The following is a 14,384-nucleotide window of genomic DNA, read 5'->3' on the forward strand; positions in this document are numbered from 1 at the left end:
GTAGTATGTCTGCAGTCTCTGACCATCTCCTGTAGTATGTCTGCAGTCTCTGACCATCTCCTATAGTATGTCTGTAGTCTCTGACAGTTTTATATGACATTACATCCACTAAATCTTACGTGTGACCCTTTGGTGACATTAGGGGCTACACAGGAGGCCCACCACATCAGTTGGGTTGACCAGCAGTGCTCTATAGCTTATCTCCTGTATAATATTCCCGGAAAACGTATAATTGCTCCTGAGGGACACTTTATTGTATAATTTCCATCAACAGAAATAACAATAAAAAAGATTCCATTGCACAAGAACGAACGAGATCTAATTTTAGACAGCGGAGTGAGATCTATATTTAGAAAGGAAACGACTCGCCTTCTCGCTAATTGAGGCGGTCGGAGTCATTAGGAGAAGTCAGGGTGATGCCGTATCTGGATGTGAGTCACGCCGCTACTCCCTGGAGATCTGGAGTGTCAGAAGAAATTCCCCGTGCGGAGTTCTTCCTCGAACACCCCACCCGACCCATTCGTTATCAGCCAGGAATTCTACACTGAGAGATACGTTTATGGTAATGAATCCGGCAAACGAGTGCAGACAAGTCATCGCTACAATCTCACAGAAGCTCTAACATCCTAATCATTTCAAAAGTTATTTTCTGTCTCTTTAAATCTGCTGCTTTCAGTTAAATAAACCCCGGTGATCCTGCCATGGAAGGCCCTTGATCAGGCATTTCCTGTTATAGGGTGACAACGCTACCTGTCTCCTAATTGTGGACCGGTGTTGTCACTTGTCACTTGGGCTTCTAATGGAGATGGAGACTACAAGTGGCTGTGCTGACATGGACCACGGTTGTCACTTTATGGATCAGGAAGTTGGTCTAGGTCTAAACCCAATCACTAAAATCTCATAGAAGCTTAAACATGTTAATGCCATTTCAAAAGTTTTGTTCAATTTTTAAAATCTTCAGTGTTCTGTAAAATAACCCCTGGCTGATCCTGCCATGAAGATCCACGTTCAGGTGCTTCCTCTCAGCCTCCGCCTTTATTCATCCCAAAGGTGTTCTATAGGGTGGAGGTCAGACCAGCCAAGTTCCTTCACCCAAAACTTGCTCATCCATGTCTTTATGGACCTTGCTTTGGTCCAAATGATTTGGTGGAGGGGGGGATTATGGTGTGGGGTTGTTTTTCAGGGGTTGGTTTGGCCCCTTAGTTCCAGGGAAGGGAACTGTTAAGGCGTCAGCATACCAATACATTTTGGACAATTTCATGCTCCCAACTTTGTGGGAACAGTTTGGGGATGGCCCCTTCTTGTTCCAACATGATTGCGCACCAGTGTACAAAGCAAGGTCCATAAAGACATGGATGAGCGAGTTTGGGGTGGAGGAACTTGACTGGTCCTGACCTCAACCGATAGAACACCTTTGGGCTGAATTAGAGAGGAGACTGTGTGCCTGGCCTTCTCATTCAACATAAGTGCCTGACCTCACAAATGCTCTTCTGGAAGAATGCTCAAACATTCCCATAGACACACTCCTAAACCTTGTGGACGGCCTTCCCAGAAGAGTTGAAGCTGTTATAGCTGCAAAGGGTGGGCCAACTCAATATTGAACCCTACGGACTAAGGCTCGGTTCACACCTAATGCCGATGCGGCTCCCAGCAGGGGTCCGGTGCATCCTGGTTCACCGTTTCAGGTTCGATTTCAGCCCAAAAACAACAACAAGGGCAGAAGATTTAATAGATGGAAAGATGAAACAATGTCTGAAGGTCGGCTTTAACACGCGTTAATGTGCATGTGTTGACGCACCCCCAAAAAAAGGAAATGGGCCCATAAAGTATGTTGGATCTTCGTCAGAACTTATGATAATAGCGATCCCCTCCATGGCCAACCTAAGCTGCGCAGATATCGGTCAGGCCCAGAGAAAATCACAGCGTCCATTTTTTCTTCTTTTTTTTTTCCCCTCACCTGGCTTGGCTCTGGATTTATCTCGCTGGAATTCCTGAGTTTATTTTAAGATAAGAGGATTTAAAGACAATGAAACAAAAGGTGACAAAACCTGACAAACACCACCGGATAATAAAAATACCGGAGCGGTTCGTTATGGGTGGAACATTCTGGGCTGTTCCTGCTGACGGCTGATGGAACACGTAAGAGACTCTGAGGAAATGTTTGTTAAGGATTAACCCAGCAGTGAGGGAAACGGCGGATCAACGGAATCAATTCAACCAATTACAGCGAGATCCCTCTGCAATCAAACGCATGGAATGGGGATTTATTTAGGAAGTAGAAGTGAAAGGGGGGATTTACTAAAGGCAAATAGACTGTGCACTTTGCAAAGTTCAGTTGCCCTCTGCAAGTGCGGTTGCTCCAGAGCTTAGTAAATGAGGTAAAGCTTCACTTTGCAAAGAATACCCAATCACATGCAAGGAAAATTGAAAAAAAAAAACAGCATTTTTTGCTAGCACGTGATTGGATAATAGAAGTCAGCAGCGCTTCTGCTCATTTACTAAAGGGGCTGTAAAGGTAAAAGTTTTTTCACCTTAATGCATTCTATGCATTCTATGCAAAAAACATCTGACAATACCGGCCCCCCCCAGCCCCCCCGTTTTACCTACCTGACCCCTCGAAAGTCCCGCACTCGCCCCCGACATCCTCTTCGCCGCTCAGCCTGGCCGTTGATTGGTTACAGTGGATGGATTGAAAGCAGCGCAGCCATTGGCTCGCGCTGCTGTCAATCACATCCAATGACGCGGCGCGTCGGGGGGGCGGGGCCGAGTGATACAGTGAGCGGCTATGGCCGCCAGCTGTATCACGGGAGCGCGCCCGCACGCACTCAACACCATGCGAGGGAGCTGGCATGAAGGTGTTGAGTCCTTGCCGAGACAGCCGCCGAGGGACCCCAGAGGAGCAGGTTCGGGGCCACTCTGTGCACTCGGTACTTATATAGCACCATCAATTTACACAGCACTTTACATATATATGAAACATTCACATCAGTCTTTTCCTTCAAGAGGCTTACAATCTAAGGTCCCTAACTCACATTCATATACTGGGGCCAATTAACCTACCAGCATTTCTTAGGAATGTGGGAGGAAACCGGAGTACCCGGAGGAAACCCACGCAGGCACAGGGAGAACATGCAAACTCCAGGCACGTAGTGCCGTGAATGTGATTTGAACCGACGACACTAGTGCTGCCAGGTGGAAGGGCTAACCACTAGACATGTGCAATTCGTTTTGTTCCAAATGAGGTTTTTAACGAATTTCGACAAATTAGTTCATTCGGAAACATCCGAATTAACGAAAACCCGTTTAACAAATTTTTCAGAATATTCGTAAATTCGAACATAAGGAAAATTCAAAAAAATTTGTAAATTCAAAATATCGGAAATTTGGAAATTCAAAAAAGGCGAAAACCCAAAAATGTGAAAATCTAAAATAAAAACGAACTATTAAATTATAGGTATTGGAATTTCCTTTCAAATTTGGCTGTTAGTGAACGTAAAACAAATACGAATTTATCCAAAGTTACGAATTGTCCGAAATAACGAATGCTGTATCTAAACAAGTGGTACGTAATGAATTAAAAATAATAATTAATAATAATAATAATAATAACGTTTTAATATTATTTATTATTAATTTGCTCCGTTCCATTTGTTTAGGTGCGGCATTCATTATTTTGGATAAATTCATATTCGATACATTCAACAACAGTCAAATTTGAAAGGAAATTCCCATACCTATAATTAATTAATTATTATTAGTTAGTTTATTTATTTATTTAGAATTTTCGTTCTTTCGAATTTTGGGATTTTCTTTCTTTTTTTTCAGATTTTCAAATTTTTTTCATTTTCGAATTTACGCATTTACGAATCTACGATTTTACGAGTTTTCGAATTTACGAATTGCGATCCATTGTACAGCAGCCACATATCAGATGAACTGTTGGGGCAGCATACACTTTAAAGCAGTTGTAAGGTAGTGAGAATGTCATAGAAAAACAAGAGACGTCAACCATGAAAAACATCAACCAGTCAGGATCTGTCTTTGTTGCTATAATTTTTGCTGCTTCTCATACAAAATCGATATGAAGTCGCCTTCCTCTGTCTTTGTACAGGACTTCATCCTGGAGCACTACAGTGAAGATGGCGCCGATTACGAAAATGAACTGGCTGACCTGATGGACCTCAGACAGGTAGGATTACATGTGATTGTCCAAAGCTAACAGCTGATGTTAAGACTCCATATTTGATCCCATATTAAAAGTGTACCTGTCACTATAGAGATAGACCTTTCATGGGTTAGGAAGATGACTCTCAACAAGGCTGTGGTGCCGACTGATTGATTGGAGGACTCTAATGATATGATGGGGGGGGGGACTTCTGATGTGATGGGAGGACCTTTGATGTGATGGGAGGACCTCTGATAGGAGTGACTCTGATGCGATGGAGGCTCTTATTTATAGGGGTTACTCTGATGTGATGGGGGCTCTCATATAAAGGAGTGACTTTGATGTGATGGGGCTCTCATGTATAGAGGGGACTCTGATGTAAAGGGGTGCTCTGATGTGATGGGGGACATCTGATGTGATGAAGGACGACCTTTGATATATAAGAGTGACTCTGATTTGATGGGGGCTCTCATATATAGGGGTGACTTTGATGTGATGGGGCTCTCATGTATAGGGGGACTCTGATGTAAAGGGGTGCTCTGATGTGATGAGGGGGACCTCTGATGTGATGGGGAACCTCTGATATATAGGAGTGACTCTGATGTGATTGAGGCTCTCATTTATAGGGGTGACTTTGATGTCATGGGGGCTCTCATGTATAGGGGGGGGGCTCCGATTTTAAGGGAGGATTCTGATGTGATCAGAGACCTCTGATGTCATGGGGGGCCTCTGATGTCATGGGGGCAACTCTGATGTAAAGGGGAGTTCTGATGTGATTGGGGACCTCTGATGTGAATTTCAGTTAATCGAGGTGGTTGTGTGTATCTTCTCCAGGCTCAGGTTTCCCATTGATTGGGGTGCCTGGAGATTTTTTTTTTATACTTTTAAAGGGTCACTGAAAAAAGGTTGAGATGTGTTGGGTTAGGTGAACAAGATTTCAGGATAATTGTACTATGGGGCCTTATTTGTCAAAATGACTTAAACCGACCCTGTCACAAAAAAAAAAAAAAAAGAACGTGCCACTGGAAAAGAGAGCCATGCAACCTTTGCCTATCCCTCTGCCTGTGACACATGTCTCCTCTGTATTCACCAGATGCCTCTGATAGTGGCAGTGTTGGATGCCTGTTTCCCCCTCTCCACTCTGTGGTTTCTTCCACCAGCCTGCAGATCCTGTAGTCAGGGAAGGGTCAGTGGGGGGAACCACAGCATACGGAGGGGGGGGGTCAGGAATCTGACACTTCTAGAAGTGTCAGATGCAGGAGCATCTTCAGCGATTGGTATCTGGTAAATACAACAGTGCGGACAGTTGAACAAAGAAGCCTTCTTCTGTTATTTGGTGTCCACACACCAGGATCCCTGTACAAATAATGCTATCTCTAGCAGCCAGTACACACAGGGTCATGGATAAATCCATATCCATGGATAAAAAGCATCTCCCTAGCAGCCAATCAATTCTTATATATTAGAGCCATGCTGCAAAGCTGACCCTTGTAAAACAGTGTGAGGAGCAAATTCGAGTTGAATGTTTGTCTGTCTTAGGAATCTCATTCTTGACCAAAAAACAGAAAATGCTGCTAGCACAGTGCTGTTGTAGTATTAGTTAATAACAACAATTAATTATAATTAATTAATAACAATAAAGCTCTTGTGGGCAGTCCGCCATTCTTATGGTTGTTTTTGACTGTAGCGGTTTGATTGTTCCTAAGGGGTTATTTGTGTAATAATCTGAAAATCTGATAACTGAGGAATTTTGACCCGTTCAACTGTCAGTTTCTCACACTTTTACTGACAGATTGTGCACAGTAAATAGTGGCTATACTGGTTGTACACGTTGACATGGCACAGTGACCTTGTTAGTTATCTGTAAGCAGCATTCTTTGCAGTGAACACCAATGTAAGGAGCATTCTCCCCAATGGCCACCAATGTAAGGAGCATTCTTCCCATTGGCCACCAACGTAAGGAGCATTCTTCCCATTGGCCACCAACGTAAGGAGCATTCTTCACATTGGCCACCAATGTAGGGAACATTCTTCCCACCGACCACCAATGTAAGGAGCATTCTTCCTACTGACTACTAGTGTAAGGGACATTCTTCCCAATGACCACCAATGTAAGGAGCATTCTTCCCACTGGCTCCCAATGTAAGGAGCATTCTTCCCATTGGCCACCAATGTAAGCAGCATTCTTCCCACAGACCACCAATGTAAGCAGCATTCTTCACACAGACCACCAATGTAAGGAGCATTCTCTCCATTGGCCACCAACATAAGGAGTATTCTTCCCATTGGCCACCAACGTAAGGAGAATTTTTCACATTGGCCACCAATATAAAGAGCATTCTTCCCATTGACCACCAATGTGCCCTTCCCCGATAGACAACCAATTTAATGGGGCTCTTCTGCCAATGGCCACCATTGTAATGGGGCTTGTTTCCCAATGGCCACTAATGTAACGGTTCCCTTCTCCCACTGACTGTCAATCTAAGGGGACCTTTCTCCACTAACCACAAATTTAAAGGAACATTTCACTGACCACCAATGTAAGGGGACACTTTGCTGACCACTTATGTTTGGGAACACCACGATTTTCACTATTTGCATTTCTTTTCTTGTCTTTACTATTGTTCATTAAATTTAGATTTACTATTTCAGCTTACTGTTAATGCCAGTTGTACAATTATCTGTAGATATAGTAATTTATTAGTTGGGTTCCCCTGAGACCTGAAGATTATTTTAAGGGTTCCTCCGTGCTAAAAAGTGTGAGAAAGGTTGAAGTTATAATATGGACGCAATCACCTGATTGGTGGCTGGTCCTCACCTCCATGTCTTCCTTCTCAGTCTCTGGTGTTTCTCAGAGGTGGGAGTCATGAAGAAGCATCTGGCAGTTTTAATAAATTGTGATCTGAAAGTGAAAGAATTTTTTTTCGGGATTTTAGGAGAGGCGTTTGCCAGCCCCACCCCCCCTCCTGTGATAAAATACTGTGGCCGGTGGCTTAATTGCAGAGGAATTTGATCTGTTCCTTTGATGTAATATCGTAAAATTCCTGCCAATTTCTCTTATGGACAGGAGGGGGATTTAGAAAATGTTCACAAGGCAGATTCTGATCCTCAGCTCTTATGATAGGACGGCCTTCCTCTTCCATGGATTCTGAGAAATATATTTTTTGCATTACATTAGGGGGGAAAAAATAACATCTGCGATTTGATTGGGTAATTTCTGTTTCTTCAATTGATACAAATTTATTTTCCTTGTGCCTACATGGCAGCATACCTGTGATAGAGCTCAGGTAGGTATTCTGCCATGGATGAGCACCAGGAAAAAAAAAATATTTTAAGTATTTGATACAATTTTCTATTTTCAGCCCAATTTGATTAATTGAAATCTGTCTGCATACTGGGTTGCCCCACATATTCCACCTTTTTGTAAAAAATAAAATAAATAATAATAATAATAAAAATAATAATAATAAATACATGCATATTACAAAAAGAAAAAATGTGCATTTAATATTTTTTTGCATTAGAGCCTGAAAAGCATTGAAACTGCAATCAGTGCTTTACGAGTGCAATGCACAGCCTCCTGCAGACTATTTCTTCATCTACAGATCTTTGGTTATGGCGCTGAAAGCAAAAAAAATTCAACGGACTACCAGTGTGATGGCGTTACCGCTAGTGTTGCCACCTTTTCTTCAAGTCAAACCCGAACACTTTAGCGGTGCACAGCAATTTTTTTTTATACATATATTTTGCTAATAAATAACATTTCTAATCATATGAAGTTATTAACAAGAGTCCCCCTTTACATCAGAGTCCACAGAGTTCCCCTTTTACATCTGAACTCGCAGAGTTCCCTTTCACTGTAAGGGGGGACTCTGCAGACTCTGATGTAAGGGAGAACTCTGGGGACTCTAACATAAGGGATGCTCTGGGAACCCTGATTTAAGGGGGAACACTGAGAACTCTGATGTAAGGGGTGCTCTGAGAACCTTGATTTACCTTAGTGTACTCACTCAGAGGCAGGAGAGAGAAGGGGGGAAGCTTCAGTCACAGACAGGGATGGATGGTGAGCTCACTCACGCCTTGGCAGTCAGCACCTCTCATCCAGATGTATCTGAGGCTGCTGGACTTCAAATTTCTGGCCCCCACTTTCCTTTTCTGAGGCACAGCGCCGGGGATTGGAGTGTGGGCAGACACAGAGGGGTAGGGGTGGGGGGAAGAGGTGCAGATCGAGCCCTCTCTACTCTCCCATCTGTGTGTGTGTAATGGGGGGGATTGTAAGTGTTGGCTTTGGGCAGCATGAGCTTTGGGGGATTGTTAGTGTTGGCTTTTCCCTCCCTCTCAGCTTAGACAACTGCAGCCAGCAACCCTGCTGGGAAGCCATAGTCCAGTCTGAATAATGTGTCCGGGTTTCAGGCAGTCTGAAACCCAGACGCATGATTCCAAACCCGAACTGTCTGGGTGAATCCCGGACAGGTGGCAAACCTAGTCACCGCCCTTGTGCTCCATTGAGATCTACAATTTCCTCTGCCATGATGGGACTTGTAGTCTTTCATGCACAGATCCATGTGAATGGATGGTGCAGCTGTGAGTGGAGCCAAGAACAATGATTGCAGTAGGGGAAGGTTGTGGTTTGAAACTGATGGGGGGGGGGGCAGCGGTATGTGACCAGGTTTTGTGTTCCATCCTCAATATGGGTCAGAAAGGTGGAATTGGCTTCAAGGCTCCATTCACACCTATGCAGTTTGCTTTTGAGTGTTTCTGGAGTGCTTTTTGCGTTTCTTTTTTGCCGCAATTTGAGTATTTTATGCTTTTTTTTTGTCAAATTTGTTGCTGGGCAGATTAAAAAAATGCAAATCATGGTAAAAACGCTCAACATGCTTTTCTGCGTCTTCTCCATTGAAGTCTATTGAACCAAAAACGCAAAAAAAAAAAAAAAAGCACCACTTTGCATTTAAAAAAGTCACTGACCCTTTCCAAAAACGCAGAGGCACAAAAATGCATCGATGTAAATGTGTACTTAAAGGAACCAATGTTTGAAAAAATGTCCCGCGTTTCTGCAAACAGCATGAAAGAAATGCAATGGTGTGAATAGAGCCTAAGAGCTGAAATCAGGCTTGCATAGGGGTAGGGCTAAGCCACTCTTAAAGCGTAACTGTACCTTTGGTGCAGTAAGGGTTGGTTCACACGTGAGGTTAGGGGACCATAAAAAACCCAGTGATTGATCCGCACTTTTACTGCCCCTCAACCACTATCACCTTTAGCTGCAGAGGCAGGGCCCGGGGGTGTACACATGCGGCAGGAATTATACCCCCTGCTGTTTTCTGCTGTAGCGCCGACCAAATGCAACCCATTCAAGCGAATGGAGCCACTCTGCGCGTGCCCTGCAACTGCGTGCAATACACGCGATTGTAGCATGTTAGTGCAGGATTCAAGGGGTTAAAGCAGCAATACAACGCCTCCTCGCTGCCTGTCAAGGGTCCTCTGAGGAGCGATCCAAACACGGATCACTCTTCAGAGATCAACACTCAGATGAACGAGCCCTTACACTTATTTTGTCCCCCTTTCCCCACTAGATTTTACTTGTCTGTCACCAATTTAGCATGCTCTTGGCTTTTCTGAAGCTGCACAGAATTTTCCCCCTTGACCTGCGGTTGCACTCTTCAATCTCTATTCAATCCTATGGAGAGTTTATTTGGATTGGGGTCAGGTGAGTATAAAACTGGGGCTGGGGGTTGCGAAAGTAGGTGAAACCTCAGTTACACTTTAACATACCTGGGCTTCAGCCATCCAGCACAGGAGGTGAATCAGTCACGTTGTGTTGCGTTTCATATTTTTTGGCAGATAAACAGCATTTTTATTTAGCTGTTGGGTTAGGAGTTGCACCTTTCATATTGCTTTGTCAGCATATTTGAGATTGTGGAAGGTTTAACGCTTGTTGTCTCCTTGTTTGCAGGCATGTCGGACGCCCAGCAGAGATGAATCTGGAATAGATATGCTAATAAGTTATTTCCAACAGCTCGGGTTCCTTGAGAACCGGTTCTTCCCTTCCAGCAGGCACATGGGGATCCTCTTCACGTGGTATGTTCACATGTGCAAATTAAAGTGTACCAAAAGCCAAAATTTTGATTTTTTTAGATGTAGATAGAGTTGGAGAGGCTTAGAGCCCCGTTGGGTTTTTACTGCTTTAGGTACATGCATAAGACGCGATAGAGGTATAACAGGCAATAGTCCACAGAAGAAGCAGGCACAACAGTAAAGTCAGCAGATACGGTCGTCCTTTATTAAACATGGTGAGATACACCTGAATAAGAAAACAACGTGTTTCAGCCATTAGGATTTAATTAAAGCTCCATGATTAAGGCCTAACAGCCGAAACACGTTGGATTTTTATTCGGCTGTATCTCACCATGTTTAATAAAGGATGTCCATATCTGCTGATTTTACTGTTGTGCCGGCTTCTTCTGTGGACTGTGCAGTATTGAAGGTTTTCAGAGACCTTCCAGCCTGAGCACCCGGAGCTGGAGCTGCTTATTGAAGCGGAGGTTGCAGGGGTGTTCCACCGGTTTCCGTATATAACAGGCAATAGATCTCCTATTATTAATGTCCATTGTTCCTAAAGATTGTCTCAGTGATCAAGATGATTCACTTTGGTTAGGCTACTTACATGTACCAGAGTATTCCCAAAAGTAGAGGGGGTCCTACGAGAAGTTCAAGTATGTAGGAAGCAGTAAGAGCACCATACCATTAGTCAAGAGTCCAGAAGGTTTTTTTTATTACATATTTATTGGGGTAAGAGATTCAACTCATTTTGAGAATTCAGTTCTGGACTTCTGTAACCTTGAAAATCGCTGCACTCCACTGGATTGTGATTATAGTTATATGTATATCAGATTCTACCACCAGCATGGACTACACAACATGGATTCCACACTGCACAACCCGTTGGTGGTAGGATCTGATTATCCACATATGACTATAATCACAATCCAATGGAGTCCAGCCATTTTTGAGGTTACATAATACATAAGCCCCGATGAAGGACTGAATTCTCAAAATGAGTTGGATCTCTTATCCCAATGAATATCTAATAAGTAAACATTATGGACTCGACCATTGCTGTGGTACTCTTACTGCTTCTTACATATTTGGACTTCCCTTAGAGCCCTCCACCCCCCCCCCCCCCTCCCCCACCCCACCCCCAAAAATGGCTGGACTCCATTGGATTGTGATGATAGTCATATGGGGATAATCAGATCCTACCACCAACAGGTTGTGTAGTATGGAAACCATGTTGTGAAGTCCATGCTGGTGGTAAAATCTGATATACATACAACTATAATAAAAATCCAGTGGAGTGCAGTGATTTTCAAGGTTACAGAAGTCCTAATGAAGGAGAACTAAATTCTCAAAAGTTGGATCTCTAATCCCAATGGATATCTAATAAAAAAAAACCTTCTAGACTCTTTGACCATTGCTGTGGTGCTCTTACTGCTTCTAACATATTTGAACTTCTCGTAGGACCCCTCTACTTTTGGGTGTACTCTGGTACATGTAATGCCGTGTACACACGGGCGGACTTTTCGGCATCAAAGGTCCAACGTTTTTTCCAATGGGCTTTCGATGGACTTTTGACGGACTTGCGAACAAACAGACTTGCCTACACACGATCACACCAAAGTGCGACGGATTCGTACGTGATGACGTACGACCGGACTAAAATAAGGAAGTTGATAGCCAGTAGCCAATAGCTGCCCTATCGTCGGTTTTTGTCCATCGGACTAGCATACAGACGAGCGGATTTTTCGACCGGACTCGAGTCCGTTGGAAAGATTTAAACCATGTTCCAAATCTAAAGTCCGTCTGATTTTCGATCGAAAAAGTCCACTGCAGGTCCGATGAAGCCCACACACAGTCAGATTGTCCAGCGGATTCGTCCCGTCGGACCAGTCCGGTCGAAAAGTCCGCCTGTGTGAACACGGCATTAGTAGCCTAACCTAAGTAAATCAGCTCGATCAATGAGACGATCTTTTAGAAAAATGAATATTAATAATAGGAGATCTATTGCCATTTATAGATGGAAACGAGTGGAACAGCGCTGCAACTTCAGCTTCAATAAGCAGCTTCAAAAGTCCGGTGCTCAGGCTGGAAGGTCTCTTGGACCATTTGTATGGTGCTCTTTCTGTTTTTTACATATTTGGACTTCTCTCAGTACCACCCTCTACTTTCCGGGGGTACTCTGGTATGAGTCCAGCCATTTTTGAAGTTGCATAATACATTAAGCCTGATGAAGGAAAACTGAACCCCTGAAGCATGCTGGTTCTCTTATCCCACTGAATACCTAATTTAAAAAATGCTTGGACTCTTTGATCATTGGTTTTATTACTGCTACATGCATATTTATGTATATTCACCCCCCCCCCCCCCTATTTGTCCTGGTGACTGCTGTCTGCAGGACAGAAAGTGATGGGGAAACAGTTGCCACCAAGTAGAAATTCTCTAGTGGAGACATTTGTTCTGGTGACAGCTGTCTGAGACGGGATTCCCCTCAGATTTCCTCTCACTTCCTATTGTGACTCTTGAGAGAGGAAGTGAAGAGAAATCTCCCCAACAGGACACAGACCGTAAAAGAAAACCTGACAGAGGTTATAACCGTATCTTACTCTATCCAAAACATAAAAAGCTGTATACAGTATATGCTTTATTCCACTCAAATCTTATTTTCCAGTTTTGGTAGATTCTGTGGCTTCTCATTATATCTTGTCAACTCCTGTAGCTTGAGCTTTGGGTTCCCATCTCCTCCCATCTCCATTTACATGACCTAGACACCCACTGCAACCAGATATCGGGAAAGATAAAGAGATAAAAGAGGCTGGAAAAATAGTTCTCAATAGCATGTACCAAAAGCTAAAATCTCCTTTTGGGTTGCATTCCCTTTGTAATCAGGGCCTGAACCAGTGGGGGGGGGGGGGGGGGGGGGGGCAGGAGGGAAAGCCGTGCTGGGCACAGCGTCCTTACTCAAGGGGGAGCTCCTCTGCATGGATGTTCTAGATTGGCAATGGGCAACTAGTGAACTGTGGCATCCCTTCTTCTGGGCCATGGCCTTCTGTCTGCCCTAACAGCTACTGCTTACACACTGCTCTCCAACATGCCCATCATCTGCTCCCCTCTCCCCAACTGCCCACAGCTGACACACCATACATGAGAAACTGCCTACCCACCCCAAGTTGTACACATGCACAATACACCCTCCATGCCAGCTATATGGGCAGCCAAAGCTCCGGGGGTGGGGGGTGGGGGGGTGGAGAGAATGGGTGTGCCAGAGCAGGCAGGGTGATGCCTTTGGCGGTGGACGACCCTGTCTCGGCACTCAGTGTAATGGCTTTTTGTTTCCTTTTTTCTGCAGTATATTATGACCAGGGACATTTCTAAGGTACCTATGCGGTGCAAGGGTTCCATGCTTGTTTTTTTTGTGTAGGGTATCATTAAAAACCGTTTTACTGCTTTTAGTTCTACTTTAATTGATGCCTATGACTCAGGCATGGTCAGCGCTTGTTCAGCCCTACACAATTAACCACCAAGTCATGTATGACCGGCTGCCTGACCACAAATGAATATGGCTTCTATCTCTTCCCCACATCAATGGGGCGAGGTCATAAATTTAAAAGCAGGCATAAAATGAAAGAATATTTTGAGTTAAAGATTATAAGATGGGTGCTGGTTAAAAACGATACTTGTAGAGCTTTCATTATAAATGAGAGAAGATGTCGGTATTGATATGTTAGAGAAGGAGAACTGACCTGAAGTATATCCAAAGCCATTTTTTTTAGATTTGGATAAATTAGAGAACAGTTGAAGCCCCTGCCAGGTCATCTATGTCCCATTTGGGAGATTTCCTTACTTCCTGTCCTGTAGACACACCAGGTGATGAGAGGAAGACCCTCTTAGCCAACTGCCCTCAGTGGAAGAATTCCTTCCTTATTAAATGAACCTTCTAAAGATAAATTGGTTAAATTTTGCCTTGTTCTTCTGTTTTAGGTACGACTCATTCACTGGTGTTCCCGTCAGCCAGCCCAACATTTATCTTGAGAAAGCCAGCATTCTCTTCAACATTGGTGCGCTCTACACCCAGATCGGTACCCGCTGCAACAGGCAGACGAAGAGCGGTCTGGAGGAAGCGGTCAATATGTTCCAGAAAGCTGCAGGTAAAAAGATGGACATC

General features: G+C 43.9%; 1 protein-coding gene across 1 annotated transcript in view; it reads left to right on the forward strand.

Annotated features, from left to right (window-relative positions):
* RHPN2 (rhophilin Rho GTPase binding protein 2) overlaps nt 1–14,384 on the forward strand; it is a 97,590-nt gene that overhangs the window by 56,694 nt on the left and 26,512 nt on the right. Inside the window, exons 5-7 of the mRNA XM_073605784.1 lie at nt 4,112–4,189; nt 10,119–10,243; nt 14,201–14,367. Of these exons, the coding sequence (XP_073461885.1) occupies nt 4,112–4,189; nt 10,119–10,243; nt 14,201–14,367 (370 nt within the window). The remainder of the gene's footprint in view (nt 1–4,111; nt 4,190–10,118; nt 10,244–14,200; nt 14,368–14,384) is intronic.

Source organism: Aquarana catesbeiana, linkage group LG11, assembly GCF_042186555.1.
Source record: "Aquarana catesbeiana isolate 2022-GZ linkage group LG11, ASM4218655v1, whole genome shotgun sequence".
NCBI classification, from domain to species: domain Eukaryota; kingdom Metazoa; phylum Chordata; class Amphibia; order Anura; family Ranidae; genus Aquarana; species Aquarana catesbeiana.